Raw genomic sequence first — 20,921 nt, 5'->3', positions numbered from 1 at the left:
TTTTTTTTTCAGGCTGATACTTTTGCTTTTACTTCAGTTTTTAAGAAATAGTTGCTTTGTGAATGAAGAGAACTTACTGATTTTATAACTAACCCTAGTTGATTCAAACTGCCACTAAGATACGTCTTTTTGCTGTAATCGAATTTCTCGTTTATAATTCAGCTAGTATACTTTTCACATTAATCTCAATTCAAGACCAATTTAGCTTGACAACTGAATATAATGACTTTTATGCCGGGCCATGTGACGGCAGATAGCTGAGCTATATCACAAGTAATTTATCGACTAACCAATAGATATGAAATTGACACTTGAAGCTTTACTTACCACGTCTTTACTTCTTTTAATTAAAAACGTTCGGATGAAATTAATTGACCAATCTAAAGGCGACAGTCAGGAGGAACTCAAGAAGAATTTAACAAGTTTGATTGACAGCCTGTCCTGCCTGTTAGACACGTCAAATTAAATTTACCAGTTGAGAGCGTGGGCTAGAGTCCTTATCACCTTGAGCTGTTCATTCAACTTAGAGTGAAATAAGTATTGGCAACCACTAAAATTTGCAAAGAAGCGTTGATCTTCATTAAGATAAGTCGGATTTATTTGACTCCTCACCGCAGTTGAAGAAAAAAATCCTGCCTTCTCATCAATTTGGGTAGTTTGTCCTTTGCTTTTCACAATTATTAGGTGAGTATTGAGTAGTTGGATGTTTTGCCTTCTCGTTCTTCATGTTTTTGTTTTTAGAATTTTACCAAGGTTTTAAGGCTGACATAACACTCTTCCACAATATTCCACAACATCCTCGCGATCTTCAATACGTATCGTTTTCTAGATTCTCTAAAGCTAGCAAAATTTCGCTTCATAAACATCTATACTGCAGATCTAAACCCTTCCGTTTCGAATTGGATCTAAAAGGAAGACCGTAATTACGCAACAAATAACACCGGAATAACCAATACGTAATGTAATAACACTGTTGTTTATCGATACACCCTAAACAAGACTGCTTCAGAATTTGTCATGGAAAGGATGTATTATTACTGTAGTTCAGCAGAAGTACAGTTGCCTCAGCGGAAACGTATTTTTCTGAACGTGTTTTCCTGAGCAAGACTGCTTCCCATCGCAATTTGTTACGGAGAGGATTAATTATTGCTGTAGTTTAGAAGTATACAGCTACCTCAGCAGAAACGTGTTTGTCGTGATTTGTATTTCCACTGTTTGCTTAAAGACGCAAAGGTTTGCTCTTTGGCTCTGTCGATTCAGGACCGTTTTTGCGTGAACCGTCGATTTTCTGGTTCCATGTTTAAGTTAGTTACCGGCTCAGAGACAGTTCCAATGAACTACTATTCCCCTCAAAATCATATTAATGTTCGACTTAACAAATTTCGTTAAGAGTTTTCAAATTTGTGCAGACAATTTTTAAACGAAAACAAAGTTTCATCCTTGTTTGATTGTGAATTTGACTATTCCTTCAAATCTTGAGAAAATTTACCAAATAAACGCAGACATAAAATTAATGATGTAGGTAACCCCGCCTCCTATCCACAGTTGGCGATCAAAATTACCAGATAATAATTTTTTCAGGGGCGTGTTATTTGGAGATAATCTATACCTTTATTATGCTAAAGTCCGCCGGATCATCGTTTAACGTGATGTCAAGTTGTTGGAAAATTCATTGTGATGTTTCGTGCGTTACAGATGAAGACAGACAGCACATTCGGAACCAAATAAACCAAAAGGACAAGAACTAATATGACGTTCCGAATCAGGCCTTTACACAGTTTCATAAATATAATATTTTATTCCGAAACGCGTTTTCTCGACTTTTAAGTTGCAATGGCTCAACTAGTGTTGTATAGTTCTGATACATTTTACACAAAGCAGGCAAGTTCGCAAATTTCAAGCAAGGATTTTCCTTTTATTCTAAGCCTATTCTATTCTATTCTATTCGTTACGTTATATGTAACAGTGAATCCAAGGACCTTTACTAGGTACTTTGGACATGTTTTTCTGCTTAGTTGTTTTCGTGTGAAGACCCAGTGGGAGACATTTTAACTTGCTAATTGACCAATAAGAAGGAAAATGAAGAGTCAGGATCTTATGAAAAAGTATCCAACTTTGAAGCGCGACTGACAGTTTACGGATAAGAAGGTAAAAAGCCATGTAGCCCCGCAAGATGCGAGCTGAAAGAAGAGTCAGATGGGCCAGATAGGAAAATATTTGGCCCTCAGTTAGTTGCTCGCTGAATCAAGAACAGTTTGCGCTAATTCGAGGGGAGTGGACGAAAAACTCATCAAATCACTCAACACTTGTAATAAGTGCTCTCTCCAGCTAATTGCATCATGCAAAAGCAAGAATTTCAATTGCTAAGTTGGTTTAGAGGCATACATCGTCATTTGTAGCTGTGTCATTTGTAGTTGTGTCATTTGTAGTTGTTCCAGTTTGCCATTTCAAAGGAAAAAACAACCGTCCTTCTCTCAAGGAAAATTGTCTTCTTTTAACTGTTTCCAAGGAGGTGAAAATCAGGTACTTCTTTCATTTTAATACTTGTATTATTTTCTACAATTTTTAAGCGTTAAAAACGAATGATTTGACATTATATTTACCCACAATCTTTGTTCCAATCAAAGTATTTTGACCTTACAAAGACTTCGACAACACTGACTCCTGCTTATTTTCTTCCATCAAAATCGATCCTAGAAGCTTCAAATCCCTTAGGCTAAATCGCAGGAAAATCTTTTTGATAAGACAAACAAACGAAAGTAAATATGGTTGACATAAATATTCAGTTTTAGTGATGATTCATTGCTAAGGCTGGTTGAAACAGGGAAAAGAAGGTTATTCTGGAGAAATCTAAACTTCGCTAATTCTCGGACGTGTCAAAATTCTGAGCTTTTTCTTCTCTGTGTTAAAGCAAGCTGATTTTAGGGTGAGCCGCTCGTCGCTCAGTGCAGTTATGGTTTCGTGACATGTAGAACGGGGATTAATGCATATCCGGCTTATCGCATCAGAAACTTCTCCATTTTCAAAAGTAGTAGATACTAAAAACCAAGTTACATTAAGTATTAATTCCTTTTTAAAAATTTTTAAACAATTAGGGGAAATCAAGGAAACTCAGAACTTTTAGGCCGAAACGTGAGCTTGAAATGGTTGCACGTAGATATGTAAATATTCATCATTGAAAGATGCCAAATTTAAGCATCAAAGCTGCCTATTTCACTTCGAGTATTTCCTCAATTGTGTCGTCTTTGTTACCAAAATTTGAGATGATGATAGTTAGGCTGGTCTTCATTTGCCCAAAGAATAACAATTTTTTTAATTAGAAATATAGTTGGTGAGTCCTGCCTGCCTTGTCCGTTGGCAAAAACACTTTGGATGCTATTTTTAGCCTACACTTTGCCGTCATTTTATAAAGATAAAAGTCCATGTGTAATGGATGTTTTCGAAGAGAGGCACATGTCAGTTCGTAAATAATAGGAGCGAACACTTGTTAGCAGTTTCTCTTTTATATGAAACGTTCGAAAGTTTTAACTCCTCAAGAAGCAATTAAGCTGTGTGGAAACTCATATTTGCCATGCTTTGAAAATAAGTGAAATTTACGCAGAAGCTACTCATCAGTGAATTAAAGTTAAAGGCAACTTTTTGGAAAAATGTTTAAACTGACCTAGGAGTACCAGCTGACCGAGTTGTCTTCTCTTCCGGGTGCAAGAGTTCCTGAACAATTCATCTTCGGTAGTAGCAACTGATATTTTGACATCCTGAGCGGAAATCATTATCAGAAGCAAATAATGACTTCTGCTCAGGGTGTAAAACTGTCAGTCATTGGCCTTGGAACAATTTCAAATTTTTTCAGGACTTTTTCTTTTCTTCTTAATAGTCAGACCACAAGATGAAAAGTGAGACTATCTCTCCGTTAAATACGAAATGAAAAATAGCCTGAGAGAGTCTTCGGATTAACCACATTTATTTTATGACATCTAGGATGTAAATGCACCAGTGAGATTTCAAATAATATAGAAGTAATTCGTACAGTCTACAAGTAATTTAGGGTAAAGCGGAGTGTACTTGGGTAAATTTTTAGTTTTTCGCGGTAGCAAAATTAGTCACGACACGATAGAAGCTCGACCATATATCCTTCAACAGGAAGTAAGGAAAATTTTGGCCTGTATTCTCGATCATTATTGTCATTTTGAAAACTAAACAACCAGAATAATAAGTAAATTGTAAATTCAAATACGACAGACGACGGAAGACTTTAACATGCTATTCTAAGCTTCATATCAAAGCAGGAAGTCGCAAACCAAGTGGCTATGGTTATGGAGAGCATAAGGTGAGCATTACATGTAAATATCAATTATTAAGACTCACAAATTTAATGCAATGTTTGCGCTTGCCACTTGCACGTGCCTTAATGTAGCTTTTAAAACGAAAAAAACTCATGATTCCTCCTGTCTAATTTCCAAATAAAAATCCTTTTGAGAGCGGACTTTATGGCCTACTACAATATTGTGGGTAAGTTATGTTTAGGAACAAAAATGAACATTTGTCGAGATCTAATTAATCTTTTTATAATTTTTATCGTTTGCATATGATTGTTTAAGGGTGAAAAATATGCTCACAGTTGTATTTATGCTTCTTAGAAATGAAGCCCAGTATTTCTGGATTGATTCAAAAAGGTTTGTGTGCTTCGGGAGTCGATGAAAGTAATGTTACAAATGAACGAAGAAAACTTCAACAAACCAATTGTCTCAAACCCGAAAGTAGATGACGTTAACTAAGGAAGCGATACTGTCATTAAAAAAAAAAAAAGATTTTTTCACCAGCAAAAAGTTTCCAATAATTTTCTTTTAACGCGGATCGTTGAATGCTGTACTGTACGGGGGCTTTGGTTGGTGGTATGTAATTCGTAAATAAAAAGGGAATCTACCATAATTATTCATTACACATAATGCACGTTAGGGAAACAAAAACTCGACACGATTAAGATATGGTTATTGCTACAAATTGTGCTTCAGTTTCTTTCCAAAATCTCCTTTGCTAGATATATTCCAATTGTTTGAGGAAAACACATACTGAGAGAAAATTGGCCATACTTGTGTGGGGGAACAATGATAGCTTATAACAAGAAGGAAACATAATAACACCTTTACCCTTGTAGTTCCGTGTTGTTGACATTATTTTGATTAGCACAAAGTGTATAACTCTTTATTATTTTTCCTTTTTTATTTGGAATGAGAGGGAGATGGTCAGTGTAAAAACATAGGCCAAAAAAAATCAATTCTGTTTGAATTTTAGGCGAAGACAAACTGATCCTCACTTGATATTTATCCGTATTGATTAGAGTTTCAAACCCACACATTGACAGGAGGATGATTGAATTGCATAAGCCAATCACAAATAGGTAAACCTTATGTAAGTCAAAAACAACTCGAGGTCATTTTTATGAAACGAAACCATCGTCATAGCAGCATTGAATATGAAAGACATAACGTTTTCAAGGACTTGCTACCCGATTCTTGTGATTCAGCGAAACAAAACAAACATTAGGCTGTTTGAACTGTTTTCAGAGTCTTAACAATCGCGAAAGAGAGAGATTTTACCTCTTAAAGAGTATGAGAACTCAACACCTCAAGTAATTACCACCTAGAATTGACAAATATTCACCGAATCATTACAGAAGGAAAAAGCAGGTGATAGTAAGGTTTAATGTTATACTTAAAATCAAGTACCTACATAGAAGAAACAGATCAATAATATTTACCCTAAGAAAATGAGCCACCATAGTGCTTTGTCAGACAATGTTATTTGTGAAAAACGCTGCACACAGTCTTTGAAAAACTGATGCACGATTATAACATCAATTTGATTTTCATTTGTTTTGTGCGAAAACCTCTCTCAGGGTTACAGTTTTAAGAAGCTTAATCTTGATATCTGCCAACAAAGAAGCACAGAAAATCAACACACAGAATTGTCTTTAAAGTCACAGAGGTGGATATTTGCATCAACCCTCGGTTGGCTTAAGCGTGTTTTGAACCAACCAATCTCGTCTTTCTAGTTCTGTTGGACCATTTTTCAAGTGATCCCATCGTCGAGAGCAAGAATGAATGAAAATGTTTGAGTAGCCATTAAGTATTCAAAGTAAGGGTATAAACAAAGCCTTCTAGGGATTTATAATAGCTGAGTTATTAGTGCGAGTTATATCTATAAATTTCAGTTTTTTTTTTTTTTTGAGAATGGTCTTCAAGTTATCTCCGCTATTTTCCCGTGTTTCTGACACCAATAAGAATTTGTTTAGATTAAATCTTATTCGAGCATCCCTATCGTCAAAGTGAGAAGAAAAACATCTTATCTGACTGGAGAGTCCGCTGAAAAAAATTAACAGAGCCAAAACTCATAGGAGATTGCTTTTGTCTGGATAAGCCCACCCGTGTACAGCGGTCATTATGACTAGTTTATCGTACGGTCAGGGCCACTGAAAATGCATATTGCCTTAGTGTGACAAAAACTGAAACCGACCCTGTGGGTAATTTCTAATTTAGTTCCACTATATAAAATAAACCTCCACATATGAGAATTAATTCAAATAAACCTTTACACATAATACTTTCATATTGTTTGGACACCGAATCAATCATGTTTGATACTACAAAAGTCTCCTTTAATCGAATACACATGAAAAAGTAGACATAGATTACTTTAGATTCGTCGAAACATTTTTAATGAAAAAAGGATATCACCACCGGTGCACACAAGTGTAACGATTTAGCGTGAGTTTGTTTATTTGACAATAGCTTTTCTTCAGAACATGGACTTAAAATTTGGACTGGCTTTGGATTCGATGTCGCGCATATGAAACCGAATTTAAATCTGCGGTAAAAATTATTTGGACATTTTTCAGAATTTAAATAATGCTTTGGATTCGATGTCGCGCATATGAAACCGAATTTAAATCTGCGGTAAAAATTATTTGGACATTTTTCAGAATTTAAATAATGCTTTGGATTCGATGTCGCGCATATGAAACCGAATTTAAATCTGCGGTAAAAATTATTTGGACATTTTTCAGAATTTAAATAATGCGTTCGAATAAGAGTTCAAGGTCTTATGCCTTTAATATATTAAATCTGTGTAAAAAAACAATGATCTAAGAAAACTAATTTCGACTATAGTCTTGAAATTTCGACTGTTAAACAAATGTTCACAAAACAAATTTTCATAAGATGTAAAGTCCATTAGTTGTGTGTGTTTAAGCCATATTCCGAGAGAACTTTCTTGCAGATAATTCTATAAGTCTGGGTATTTTGCCAATAGCAATAAACAATTAAAATATTGTGTTCTGTCTGCAGCTGTCAAAATTATTAAAAACTCTCTATCACACTTGAGCATTTGAATAGGCTTCGTATTAATGGGATATCTCCGAAACCATTTCTCAAATAATCAAGCCTCGCTTTCCAAAAGGTGAGTGCCTTCAAAATCATATTCAAAGTGGTCTTGTTCTTGCTCATTCAAAGACAGAACTAAATTCTTGCTTGTTAATGTAGCTGTGGGAGAGAAAACACTGAAAATTTGTCGTGCTGTGTATCCTACACAATCAACAATAAGCTGTCTCTACACGTCATGTCTCGCACGCTATACGAGACATCATTATGGCGAAAATTTTCTTTTCCACTGATGCAAAAATATCATCATCTTATTGGCCCTGGCCATACCGTATTCTTCTGTACTAACAGTTTTTGGAGAGAGTAGTTCGATGAAAAGATAAAGTCACGAGTTAAATAAAGGGCGACTCATATTCGTACAAAATACAAAATACATCATGGATATTCAGTTTGATTTCTCTTTATATGATAGTGCCTATTTTCTTTTCGCAAAATCTGGTGTTTTCGGACATAAACAGTACTCGTACTGATTATTTATCGGCAAAATGAAAAATGCTTTTAGGATTTATCAGATGGGGTGTTATAATAATCTCAAATAACAAAAATATTCTTAAAAATTCATTTATGATACAGGTCACGAATAATGAAAATCTCTGAAAGCATGCCTTATGTGATTGTTCACCAGTTGTTGCAAATCCAAAAGCGTATGTTTCAGAAGAAATTATTTCAAGAACCGGTCAGTTTTGTGAGAGAAACCTGATTGAACCGAAGCTAGTTTATTTCTAGGCATTAAGAGCATAATTATGTGCAAATGTCATTGTGAATGTCAGCTTTTGCAAAGTCCTCAGCGACAAGATTAAATATTTATTCGCCAAGAAATGTATTATATAATCCCACCATTTGATTGTTAACTTTCTTTTATGTGCAATATCATTGCAACACAAGTCAAAATACATCAGACTTCAACTGTATTTTCTTATCAAAACCGCCCGACCGGAATTCCCGTCGGAAAATTTTTTTTGGCCACTCACCTTTGGTGCCCGAGAGAGCCTCGACGTCATTCTACTGATACCACGATAAGCCTTTCACTTTTCAAAGCTTCTGCCTGGTTTAGGAAAAATTAAATAACAAAAGGCTCTCCACTAGGGGCGTGTTTAATGGAAGGTTGCGTTAAAAAGGTTGAAAAATAGGAATTTTTTTTACAAAATATCACGGTAAATTATCGAGACCTGATGTCTTTCTTTTTACTTTCCTATGAATTAGATCGATTTGGAGGAGACAACAGTATATCAGGATTTTAAAAAGTTAGTGATCAAAAGGATTCAGTGAAACACTGAGGCTGAATTTGACTGAACGAAACGCAGCTTTGAGTCACACTCGCAAACACATCTGCAACCGCGGAACTAAACCATCAACTGCTTTCTGGTAAGTAAACTTACTTTACTATGACGATTAATGATATTATTTTAGAAAACGCTCTACTAAGCTTTTAATTGAACGCTTTTATAAGATTGTCTATAACCTCCTGGCGGACTATCGATAAAAATTTTAACTTTGAGTGCGGATTATTTATATTTGATGCGTGAGCGAAGAACACGAGTCTGAGCGGGATGAAGGTCGTACCCTAAGGAGACAGGCAACGTCTCTCTTACTCCATAAATATTGGTCGCATATTCAATTGAAAATAAACGATATCAATTGAAGAAATTGACAATCTACGTCAAATAAATTTTTATTTGAATTTTAAGCACTTTGGCAAAGTGATAAGCGCCATATTATAATTTCTTCTCTGCCATTGCAACACGAAACTGTCTAAAGGTATATGTAGCATGTTTAGAGTGAAGATATCTTTTTTAAAACCATGACATATAATGCTAATTGAACTGAGTGGAGTGCAATTTTGGTCTGAAATCATACGAGTGATTTAAAAAAACGAACGGGCGCGCAGCGTGAGTTTGATTTGAAATCACATGTACGATTTCAGATCGACCAAAACTGCTTAGCACTAAGTTCAATTATCACTTTATTGCATCCATTTTTAAACTGCAAAATTCAGTCGCTTAAATACAGGATTTTTTTGTCTGTACAAATGTTTTACTGATATAGTACTGAGCTGTGCAAAAGCTGTCTTTTATCTTCCTCTAATTTGATTGGTTTCTTTAAACAAGCCTTGAGATTTGATTGGTTGTTGTGTTTTGGTAGTGTTCCTCATTGGCTGGGAAAAAGATGCGATTTAGAGCAAAAAATCATACGATTCGTGAATAAATCGCAACGATGAGAGCCAATCAGATTGCAAGGATCACCAGAGATTTCAAAATGGATTTAATAAATCTCGTTGTTGTTTTCATTATTTATGGTTCAAAAGGTTCATCAAACACTTTCAGTCGAATATTTTTCAGAAAGTAACTTCCAATTAAACTTTATAAGATTCCTCTTTTCAGGTTAACTCACTTTAATGCGCCTCGGAGCCTTAAAATATTTCATTTTTAGTAATACCACAAATTGCCGCTAATGACCTTTCGACGCTCAATAGAAAACCCTCTGTGATCAGCACTTTTACATCTTGTTTCGAAGCACTCTTTTCATTCTGGTCATAAGCCCTCTCGGATGTACACCCTTCCATATATAAGCTTTCCTAAAACCCCTTACGAAGTTGTATAGGCCTAGGGCTTTTCAGAGGAAATTTAGGGTATTTCAATCACACCATATGGGCACCTGTCACCGCTAATTTACACTGTTACGCGAAGGTCGGCAGTGGACAGATAATTTTCTTTTCTCTTCTTGAGGAGAAGAATTAAGTCCGAGGATTGGCATTATTATGTTTCTTTCGACGGATTTTCAATCAAAACGAGAAAAACTGCAGTTTGCGACTCACCGCACCAGTCATTTTCTGTGAAGCCGGGGCTGGTGAGTTCCATGTCCACCAGCAAATAATTCTCATAAAGCCTTGTTTACATCACGAGCTCGCCCGCCTCACTTCAGAAAGTAACTTTTTGCGCAGGAAGACAGGCTGAATTTACTAATGATTTTTCTGAAGTTCTCCAAGTACTTATTGGAGATCATGAAAGTAACATAATGGAACATTTCCGAATTACAAAAACCGTTCGTGTCAAAAGCAGACAGTGCAAATCATTTTTTTTGATAATGAGTTTTGTCTTCAATAATCAAAAATTTATGTTCGTGTTTAAAGTTATTACTATTGTTTCAAAACAGAGACTGGACACACGTCTGAAAAGGCTGATAAGATTAAGCGTGGGACGGTCTCCGTCTTTTTAGCTTTGGCATTCTTTCATCGCGTTGATTTGACGCGTAAATTTCAAAAACCTCTCTGTAATTCAGATGTGCATAAGATATTCATGAAATTTTTCCATGACTGCAGCTCTGCGTTACTGTTTCAAAGAAACCGAATACCATGTCCAGCGGATTTTTTCACGTCAATTGCTTACTCTACTGCATCGTCCTGACTTCTTTTACCAAATGTGACAACACTACGTCCAAAATCCCCTTATACATTGGTGGATTTTTCGGGGTAAACATTCAAGAAGGGGCTTGGAGCACAGCTGAAGTCATTCCATCTCTAGAAATGGCACTGGAGCATGTGAACAACGACCCAAGCATTTTGGTGGACTATCAGCTGAAATATGTGTGGAATGATTCTAAGGTTTGTTCAGCGTATATGACTAGTACAAAATTTAAAAATACAGTTAATATTTATCTGTTATTTTCTTGCTTCCATTGCTTAAGTGTGAAAGTGGATCCGGTATCAAAGCTATGCTTACGATGATCGACACTCCACCTCACAAGATTGTTTTCCTGGGTCCCGGATGTTCTGTAGCAACAGTACCTGTTGCAGAAGCCGCTCCGTATTGGCAGGCAGTGCAGGTAAATTTCACAGCATGTGGGGTTTTTATAATGACTACGCTCAGTCTGGAGCCCGTGATTCTATTCTCTTTGGAGGTTTGCAATCTCGTGGGCCTTTGGTATATTGCTTCAGCTTGCAATTTCCTTTTGAAATTTGGCAATTTCGTCTCTGTCAGTTGTTTGACGGCAAATGACTTACAGGGATCACTTTGCCATTTGTAATCAACCAAAGGTCAAAATATTATAAATTTTACTTATTCGTGTGCGTGCAATTTAATATCATCGATAATTTGCAGTGATAGCTTTGTGATATTATTTTGTTTACTTGAACGATAAGAACTGTATGTCGTAGATAAGATTATTTTGCTACAGTTTAATGGCTTGCTTGACCTCATTGCATAACTACGTGCGTCAATTTACTCTCAGTTGCAGGTTCTTTGATTCGTTTTTCCGCATTTTTATGACATCGACGAAAAGAAATACTGTCTTTTCACTCTTCTTAGATTGGATACAGTACATCGTCGCCACAGTTCTCAGACAAGGAAAAGTTCCCTCTGTACTTTCGAACTAGTACCTCAGAAACAATGGAAAACCCGACCAGAGTAGCACTTTTAGAGCAATTCAATTGGAAAAAGGTCGCCCTACTTGTGCAAAACTTGGATATTTTTGTATGGGTAAGAGGCTCAATACTGCTAATAAGGCAGTTATTATAGTATATATAGAAAGAAAGTTTCTTTAAAGGCACTACATGAATCAGATGAACTAAATCAAGAAATACAATCAATGGACTCTGATTTCAGACAACAAAAGCAGTAACAACAACAAAATATTCCAACGAAGAGGCCATAAAAAGAAGAGAATGTTAAATACCGATGGTTTGATTTTCTTTGTTATCATTTCTATACCAATAGACAAAAGAAGACCTCATTCCACTGTTAAACAAGTCGAACATCTCCATCATTGCAACAGAAAGCTTCAAATATGATCCATCCTCATCGGTCAAGTACTTAATCAAGGTTAGATACGCACCATCCATTCAAAGTTCATAGCGCTGAGCCTAGTATGCATTAAGTGTGTTTTCGTGGATTACCAGATCTTGCTGGTGTAACAGAGAGACAAAACGGAAAAGACCCCTGGCTGATATGATAGATACTACTATAACAGCCATTACAATAGCCGAATGTGTACAATTGAGCGTCGAATAATTATCCGAGGTTGCGTTGCTTTTCTATGAGGATAGGGAGGGTTTCTTATTCCGAATTTTAAAAGAAATTAACGCGTCATGCAAATAAAGGTTTCAGGGAAATCTTGAGGTTTTCACGAGTCACGTCTATTTTCGGAGAAAATCACGCCTCACGCTGGTTCTTAAATTCACGAATCACGCTCGCCTTTCTGTAAAAAAGTTTGGTCTTAACCACGTGTCAAGTACAAACCTTTTAGCCACCCTCTTGTTTTACTTCGATTGTGATTGGTCTAGTAAGCTGGCGCTACTTTCTCAACCAACCATAAACTAAACTAAAAGTAATCACCGTTTGGTTACCCATGTTTTTCTACGCTCCAGTCAGTTTGCTTTAACCACCTTAAGCTCTTTGTGGCTTCTTATAAAGTATTTCTTTATTGTGATTGGCCCCCGATAACTTTGGTGTTGGTTAACTTTTCTAGATTGAAATCTCCGTGGCCTACTTTTACCGCCAGACTTCTTTTTCTTGGTCCTCCTTGGAAATTTGCCTTCCCTTTAGATCAATAATAAGGGAAGAAACAAAACACTGTTTGAGTAAAATTGAAATTGAAGTTCTAATGAGCGTGAGACTGAGATTTTAACTCTTCGCCCAAGAGTATCATTTGGCATTTCGCTGACAAGCGGATGTTTGTGTATGTTAGTGAAGTACCTCAAAAATTCTTTCTTACAAGGATAAAGATGCAAGGATTATCATTGGACTGATGTACGAGGACATGTTCAGAAAAGCTATGTGCGCTGTGAGTGTACTGACAAATTATAACCAACAATTAAGAGAAATGAAAAAAAGGGGGTAAGTTTCTAAAGAAACTGCGGTGCTGCGTCGGTGGGCGAGTGTAACAAGGTAATTTTGTATTATCAACTGAGTTGATAACGTAAATTGGCCACCACTAGGAGTTTCAAATCTGACGTTCCGAGCGTCAGCCCTTAGTTAGAGCTCGAGACGTAAGCTGTAGAAACCCTCTAAGATGGCCAATTAACATTATCTTCTCAGTTGATAAAACCAACTCTTATTGGCCATAACAAGGTAATTACGCTGTTACACTCCCTCGATGCGTGGTCAGATAAAGTTTTCAATCACAGTTTCCTTGAAAAACTCCCTTAATAGCCATGAATATTAAGAGTTTTTTACCGGAAACCCCCTGCTTAAAATATGTCGTTTTTAATGCTCTGTGGCGGACAGTTTTATATCAAACTAATAATTGTATGTAGCTGGTAATCTTCACCGACTCTGGGTTTTACATTGCAAATTCAAAGTATGACGGGAGGCACTGAACACCTTTAACTGATATCCTGCTATAATCTCTATTCCTAACAGGCCTACAAAGATGGACTCTTTGGAAAGAAGTATGTTTGGATAATAGTTGGATGGTACTTGGAAGACTGGTGGACAAAAACAACAGAAGTGGGCATGGATTGCAGGGGAGAACAGCTCTTGGAGGCTGCAGCTAATTTGATTGAGACTTTTCCTCTTCAACTGAGTAGATCAACAAGACCCACGATATCGAATAGGGTAAGGTTCTAGTCGGTATTAATCGCCGGGGGTGGGGTTACATGATTTTCAGGGGGGACGGAGTGGGGATTAGTCGTTGCCCACAGAAAATAATATTACTCAACTCTCCCCTGAATAGGATGGCGGTCCCTCGCAAGGTTACCCCCTGTAGTTTATCAGTCTTCCCTGACTATGCACTAGTATCCGTAAGCCAGTGCACTAATGATTAGTCCACCCACCCTCTCGTATAGTTTAAACCGGAATAGTCTCAAAAGGTAAAGACCAAGTTACTGCCTGAGCTTTTACAGAGCATATGTAAAAATCGTTTGCTCTTCTTTACCATCCCTTTTCAGACTGCACAGCAGTTGCAAGCTGAATATGATGAAAGACGACGGCGCCTCAACTACACTTATCACATGTACGCAGGCTTCACATATGATGCAGCATGGAGCATCGCTGTTATGTTGAACAAATCCATACCTCGGTTACGATCAAAAAATAAAACACTGGAAACCGTCGAATATGGTGAGAAAGAAGTAGCTGAGATCATGACGGATATTTTGTTCCGTACAGACTTCTGGGGAATGTCAGTACGTAAAGTAGTCCTTGTTTAAGCCTCAATAACACTTCACTTTTTTTATGGATTTTCCTTTTCAATTTGTTGAATATACGAGAACTTAAAGAAAAAAAACAGAACAAAAGATTTATTGGGATGACTCGAAATGTCTCAATGAAATTCGCATACCAAGTGAGAGGGTCGTTAGTTCGATGCCTGAAAAAGACCCCTTTTTTTGTTTACCTCAAAAAAATTGGCAAAATGGTAGAAGAAAAAGGATAAGGAAAAGGAAACTTCCAAGCCTTAAACGCGGGTTCACTCTCTGATGGCAAACTTCATATCATTGTGACTAGCAAATCCGGTTTAAGACAAATATAATTCTGACAACTGCCCTTATTCTTAGACCGATATACTACAGCTCTTACGACAAAAACCTTGTCCTGCAATTCTTTCAGGGTCGCGTGAAGTTTGATGAAGATGGAAACAGAGACACTCTTGTAGAAATTTTTCAAAATAAACGTAAGTAAAAAATTATTGTATATTAAAAAACTTTCGCGATAAATATGTAGAAGTAAGTACATTTCATTAGGAGTAAAATGAAACAGATTTATCCTCTATTGCCCTGAGAGCTGCCACTGAAATAAGAAGTGATTGATTTTTAAGTTTTTCTGGCGAAAGAAAACTTGGAGGAAATTGTGCAAAAGTATACCTGTATAAGGGATTTACAAATCCCTGCATTAGGATTGCGGTCAACGCGGTAGAGTGGCACTGCATTTCATTGTAGTTGTGTCAGTATGATGGTTGATGTTTTGACCGGAAACTCTGTTTTCATGGAAGCATTGTTTTTTTTTTTTTTTTCATTTCAGGTGGTAAAAAGAAAATTGTGGCCACTGTGGATTCCCTTGGTAGGAATCTGAGTCAATACAAAGATAAGTTTGAGTGGGAAGGTAAGATCGAATTTGATGGTATGGCAAAATTGCACGACTGAAATCATGGGTTTTTACCGACATCTTAATTTCCAGCCACCATACGTTGTGATCTAGTTATGAGAGACATTGTCTTGTGGTAAAAGGACTGGAATACAATGGAATAAAATTCAGGGATCGAGTATTTTGATCAAAATTTGAATTAGGCTAACAGTAATTTTAATTGAAATATCCACTCCTTCAAGAACGGTGTACATTAAAAATCACTCAGATTTAAGTTAAGCACAAAACACTGAAGGATAATAAAGATGAAATGTGAAACCTTGAGCTTTCTCTTTTTTGTCGTAAGCACTGTCTCTTTTCGACGGAAATAATCAGAGGACAAATATAGACGTAGACATGGGTGTGAGTGCGCGATAACTGTTCAGTTTTTTGTACCATGTGACGTAAAATTAGCCAATAGAAACGCGAACAAATTAGTAGGTGGGTTATAACACTTGAAATTTTGTCTGTTTTCTGTTCTCACCTAGCGAATGTTAGAATATTTGCTTCATCACTAAAATTTCAATTTGAAAAAGTTTCTTTCATTTTTTCCCTACAGAGGGGAAAGTTCCACTGGACGGTGTCAGAATCAATGAAAAGCAGTTTAAAGAAAGTTTCAGCTTAACGTTGATGTTCTTCCTGTTGGCATTTATTGGAGTACTGCTCTGTTTCTTTAGTTTACTTTTTAATGTCACGTATCGAAAGCATCAGTAAGTAACAAACTTTGACTCATATAGTATACCCTCAAGTTTTAAGATCGAGAAAGAAAGGTCCTATATTGTTACAGCAAATGAAAATAAATATTTGTAAATACTATTAAATCAAGTATATGGGAAGTAAACCCTCTCTGTATGATTATCAGAAACAAGCACAACTACTTTGAGATATGTAGTTTCTGAGTACTTCCTATTTTGGGTTTAGTGATGGTTCGTGAAGATGCCTCTTTCATGCTGTCTTTCCCTCTGAAAACGCTTTGGAAAATCAAGCAACAACCACTGGTTTTACCAAATGGCGTAAAATATAGTGCTTATTGCTGCTTGTCTCTGATTTACAATCTCCCGTTTGCACAGAATTTCATTCTGTAAATGCTTCAAACTTCTTTTTCCCTATAATGCTTTTGTTTATGTACCTAGGTTCATTAAAATGTCATCTCCAAAGTTTAACGATATCACCGTCATTGGATGCCTGCTGTCCTACATCGAAATGTTCTTATCAGCTTACGCTAACTCTGATTATACAGAACACGACATTTCACTCTGCTATGTAAGTATGCTCATCCCATAAATTTTTAAGGGCGCTATATAAGTAAATAAATTATTAAATTATAAATTATTATGCTTTGGAGCTTGCTCAGTTTTCCAGGTATACAGCCTTGGAACTCGAATACAACATACTTAAAGAAGAATTAGGTTCATCAACAACTTAAATAAAGTACATAAAGCCCTTATCATATTACAGAGTACTAAGGTTATGTAAAAGCAAAATTGGTGAAAGTGTCTAAAATAAAAACGAAGGTTTAAAAGTTTCAATAATCGTTGCTGCTGAAAAATGGCCGCGAGCGAGTGCTGATCGCTGCAAGCCCGTGGGTTAAACACCAACGGTGATGGGAATTACTGGGTGAAAAACTGAGATGAAAAATATTTTTTCAATGCAACACTAAGATTAATTTTTTTTTTTTCACCCTTAGATTAGAATCTGGCTGCTCTCTACCGGTTTCACTTTGGCATTTGGTGGGATTTTCGTCAAAACCTGGAGAGTTTACAAAATATTTACAAACACCCAGATGAGGAAAGAGGTAAAGAAATAACTAAAGGACAACTCGGCTCATCATCATTGTCATAGCGGTGTCATCAGTCAAGGCAATTTTTAAATAATTGTCAAAAGCGAACCAGCATTGCCTTTGATTTGCGTTAGTACGTCTGTGATTGGTTTGGAAAACTCGCGCCATCCCGATCATTTTCAAAACTTAAACCAACCGCGACTTGGTCAATTCTTTTGAGCAAAATTCTTTTAATAACAAGTGGCGCCTTGATTCCCTTGAATGCTTTACTATGCAATGCTGGCATTACTGGTAATGTGAATACTTTTGGCAGTATAATAGACAAATTAAACCTTGTACCGTTTATTTATCGTTAGGCACCATAACAGGAATTTGTTACTGTGCCTTGCACATGATTGTTTGTAGTCTTTTATACTAATGTAATTTTCATTATTTTCAGTATTTTGTAATTGCATGTGCGCATTGTAAACGAGTATACTGAATGCTGTTAGGCGTTATGTGGATAAATAAACTATCTTTCTATCTATCTACTTGCTTTGATATAGGGTCGCTTTGCACGCTTTTGGCCGTCTACCGCTCGGTCAATAAGAATGGGGTTCTTATTGGCTCCTTGTGACCATTTATTTGAGCTTCAATGTTATCGTACAACATCGCGCTCATCATTTAATGCTTTTTACTGAAATGCTTTCTATTTCCTCTTCAGCTTGGAAACTTAAGTAGCACTAGCCTCTTGTTGAGGCTATGTGTTGCTCTGTTTGTAGACTTCATTTTTTTATCAACTTGGACAGCTATTGATCCAATGACCATGGAAACTAAGAAAATCGATAATAAGGTAAATATTAACGGCAACTTTCTGTTTTTGTTTACACTCTCATGTTCGTTGTTATGCTTTTAGATAACCGGCCGTGATGATATTTGATAAAGCCAAGATTTCCATTATGATCAAAAAGCTCTGTGCTATTCAAAAAAATATTAATTAGTAATCGGTTTGAAATCTTGCAATTGTTAATCGACGCGAAACTCTTACACTCTAGGTCAGTAGCAGATCTAGAGCTCCAAAATAATATGACTTTCACATTTGCACACTCATCAGAAAACTTCTCTTCTCTCTAATGAAGGTTCCAAATGATGACTCCGACTTCAAAGAGCAGCTTGTGATCCATCAGTGCACCTCTTCTCACTATATAACCTGGTTGATTTCAATGAGCGGGCTGAAGGGGATCATGTTGATTTTCGGTGTGTTTTTGGCCTGGGAAACAAGAAACGTGCATTATCCTTCGCTGAACGATTCCAAGAACATTGGCTTAGCAGTGTATAACGTGTTCATGTTTTCTTGCTTAGCAATTGTGGCCGAGTTCGTGGTTTTTCCTCCCCTTAAGACTCTAGTTCAAAGATCGATCGTGTTCGTGGCGACCACTTCGACAATTGCCCTGCTATTTGTACCAAAGGTCAGAAATAACTTATAGTTCTTTGTAAATAGAAATAACAGAGATTGTAAGTTTTGAGCTCGGTAAAGAAATAGAGAGAGATGTTTTTCGTCTTGTCACGAGCGTGAGACAAGGAAAATGAACTTCGTAACAGACCTTACTCTTGCTCACCGTGGAGTCTCTGTGGCTTAGTGGTAGAGCATCGCAGCTCGGAATCCGAAGGTCTGGGGTTCGGTTCCTCATGGAGACTCAGAATTATTTTTTTCTTTGTCTCACGCTCGTGACAAGACGAAAAGCAACTTTCTCTGACTTGTAATTCCGTTACAGCAATTTTTACTCCCTCGAGACTTAATCTGACAACAAGAGATGATTAATAATGATACAGTTAACGTCGATTAGGTCACATTTACATCAGTTTACAACTAAGTCTTGAAAAACCAAAATCAAAGAAATTACAAAGTTGACATGAGCATTAACCAATGAGAACTCAAAGTAACATAATTGGAGGAATGAGATTTAATTAATTTTATAGCTTTAACGTAGGAAAATGTAACGACATGTGATGTTAGTCATTGCTGAGCGCTGTTATGGGAGCTAGAAACGAAAAATACGTTCACAATTAAAAATGTATCATTGGTCACCGGAATGGGTTCTCTCCCTTGAATTTCGCTTTTTGAATGATAGAAACATTTATTTATTCATTCATGAAATTCCATCTGACAGGTACTTTACCTGAGGAAAAATACGGCAGTTTCCACGGCCGCCGTCCTGGAGACAAACAATGTGGCATTAGAAAATCAAGGAGTGACGAATACATCGAACTCTGTAGAAAAAGCCAAATATTTAAAAACTTGTGCAAACTAATGCTACGGTAATTTCCGGAGACATAGGTTTATCGAAGCAAGCATCAAACCTAAAGGATCAAAAGCGAGTTGGAATGAAATAAGCCGACCTTTAAGAAGGCCGTTGCAGACCATTAATTATCAACCAAAGCTTTTAATCGAGTGTTCAAATGCAAAACCTAATGGAAGTTGCCTGGTTTGAGTTTATGGACCAGTTTTAGTGAAATCCTACTGTGGAGGAATTGAACTGCAAAGTCCCACTTATAAAGCAAATTTTATTGGATGCTAAACGGACTACCAGATAGACACCCTATGAATTAGTTCCAGGTTAAATCAAGGCCGGATGGGAGGTTATACCCATCGCAGTTAAGCTTCGAAACTAACGGACAAGTGCGGCCGTTTGTCGCAGGGGAAGGTGAAACCATAGGTTCTAAGGCAATAGTGACGAAGCAGTCCATTTTGCTAGTACACGTTACAGATTACGCTATGAAAGAAGGAATGCTCCCAGCTCACAAAATCAAGAGAAATTGCCATTGACAAAAGACCCTTAACACACACGAGGGTGCCTGGCTAAGATATGAACATGTAGTTGCTATGGAGACATGAGACGTTCGTGCTCTAATATCATTACTTATTAAGTCGTCTAGAGATTTATAACCTTCCACCAAGAATAAGCAGACCGCCTGACTGTAATATGTCACCACAGTACAGAAAAATAAAATTGTCCTCAGGAACCCACGCAGTTGCCTAAAGTCTTATCTAGCAAGGAATCAGCAGCATAAAACCTAAATGAATTCAAGCGGATATTAAATAAATTTGACATTAACAAAATAAATTTGACATTAACAAAATAAATTTTGACCCAGTATTGTAGCCGTCATTAAACACAAGGACAACAGTTAAGAATATTATTCAAAACTAATTTAAATTTAAATCATCAAACCAAGTAGTGAAAATTTTTATAGCCTTTTATGGTTATGATTAGTTAAATGCACGACACCACCAGCTATGCTGAATATGTTATCGTGGTTGAAAAAAGTTATTCATTCATTCATGTTATTTATTTTTTTTGAAAATGAGCCGGCATCATTTTAAAATGCATATAATTAGCTATTCGAAAGTTGTGGGATCTTCACGAGCTCTTACACCACAATGGTTTTTCCACATGATCTGGTTAAGGCTAACAAGCACCATATGTAAAAATGGCGAGTTAGTGTTTCGCTTCGCTACTTACTTTTCTCTTCCTTAAGATCGATGCGAAGGAAGACAATTGGTAAGATCTGCCGAAAAGTTAAGGAAACGACGACGGGGTTCATTGAGCCGAAATCGTTATTTAAAGGTAAAACTTGTCAACCAGAAAGCAGATGGTTCTCGTGTTCCGC

The 20,921-nt window shown here is 36.7% G+C and overlaps 1 protein-coding gene across 5 annotated transcripts; it reads left to right on the top strand.

Annotated features, from left to right (window-relative positions):
• Positions 1 to 520: 520 nt before the first annotated feature.
• LOC113668601 (gamma-aminobutyric acid type B receptor subunit 2) lies at positions 521 to 20,277 on the top strand. 5 transcript variants are annotated; one of them, XM_089213947.1, is made up of 17 exons: positions 521 to 684; positions 8,640 to 8,801; positions 10,756 to 11,037; positions 11,121 to 11,258; positions 11,741 to 11,911; positions 12,149 to 12,253; positions 13,149 to 13,214; positions 13,793 to 13,987; positions 14,320 to 14,556; positions 14,978 to 15,041; positions 15,389 to 15,469; positions 16,050 to 16,200; positions 16,624 to 16,753; positions 17,178 to 17,285; positions 17,974 to 18,102; positions 18,389 to 18,718; positions 19,421 to 20,277. In XM_089213947.1, the coding sequence occupies exons 3-17, from the start codon at positions 10,789 to 10,791 to the stop codon at positions 19,559 to 19,561; spliced, it is 2,295 nt and encodes a 764-aa protein (XP_089070073.1). In that variant the 5' UTR covers positions 521 to 684; positions 8,640 to 8,801; positions 10,756 to 10,788; the 3' UTR covers positions 19,562 to 20,277. The 5 variants fall into 5 exon arrangements, with proteins under 5 accessions (XP_089070073.1, XP_089070072.1, XP_027040340.2 ...); XM_089213946.1 differs by lacking the exon at positions 521 to 684 and adding an exon at positions 2,384 to 2,523; XM_027184539.2 differs by lacking the exon at positions 521 to 684 and adding an exon at positions 5,439 to 5,687.
• Positions 20,278 to 20,921: the final 644 nt, after the last annotated feature.

Source organism: Pocillopora damicornis, chromosome 8, assembly GCF_964200805.1.
Source record: "Pocillopora damicornis chromosome 8, jaPocDami1.2, whole genome shotgun sequence".
Taxonomy (NCBI): Eukaryota; Metazoa; Cnidaria; class Anthozoa; order Scleractinia; family Pocilloporidae; genus Pocillopora; species Pocillopora damicornis.
This window is presented reverse-complemented; position numbering and strand designations above follow the sequence as displayed.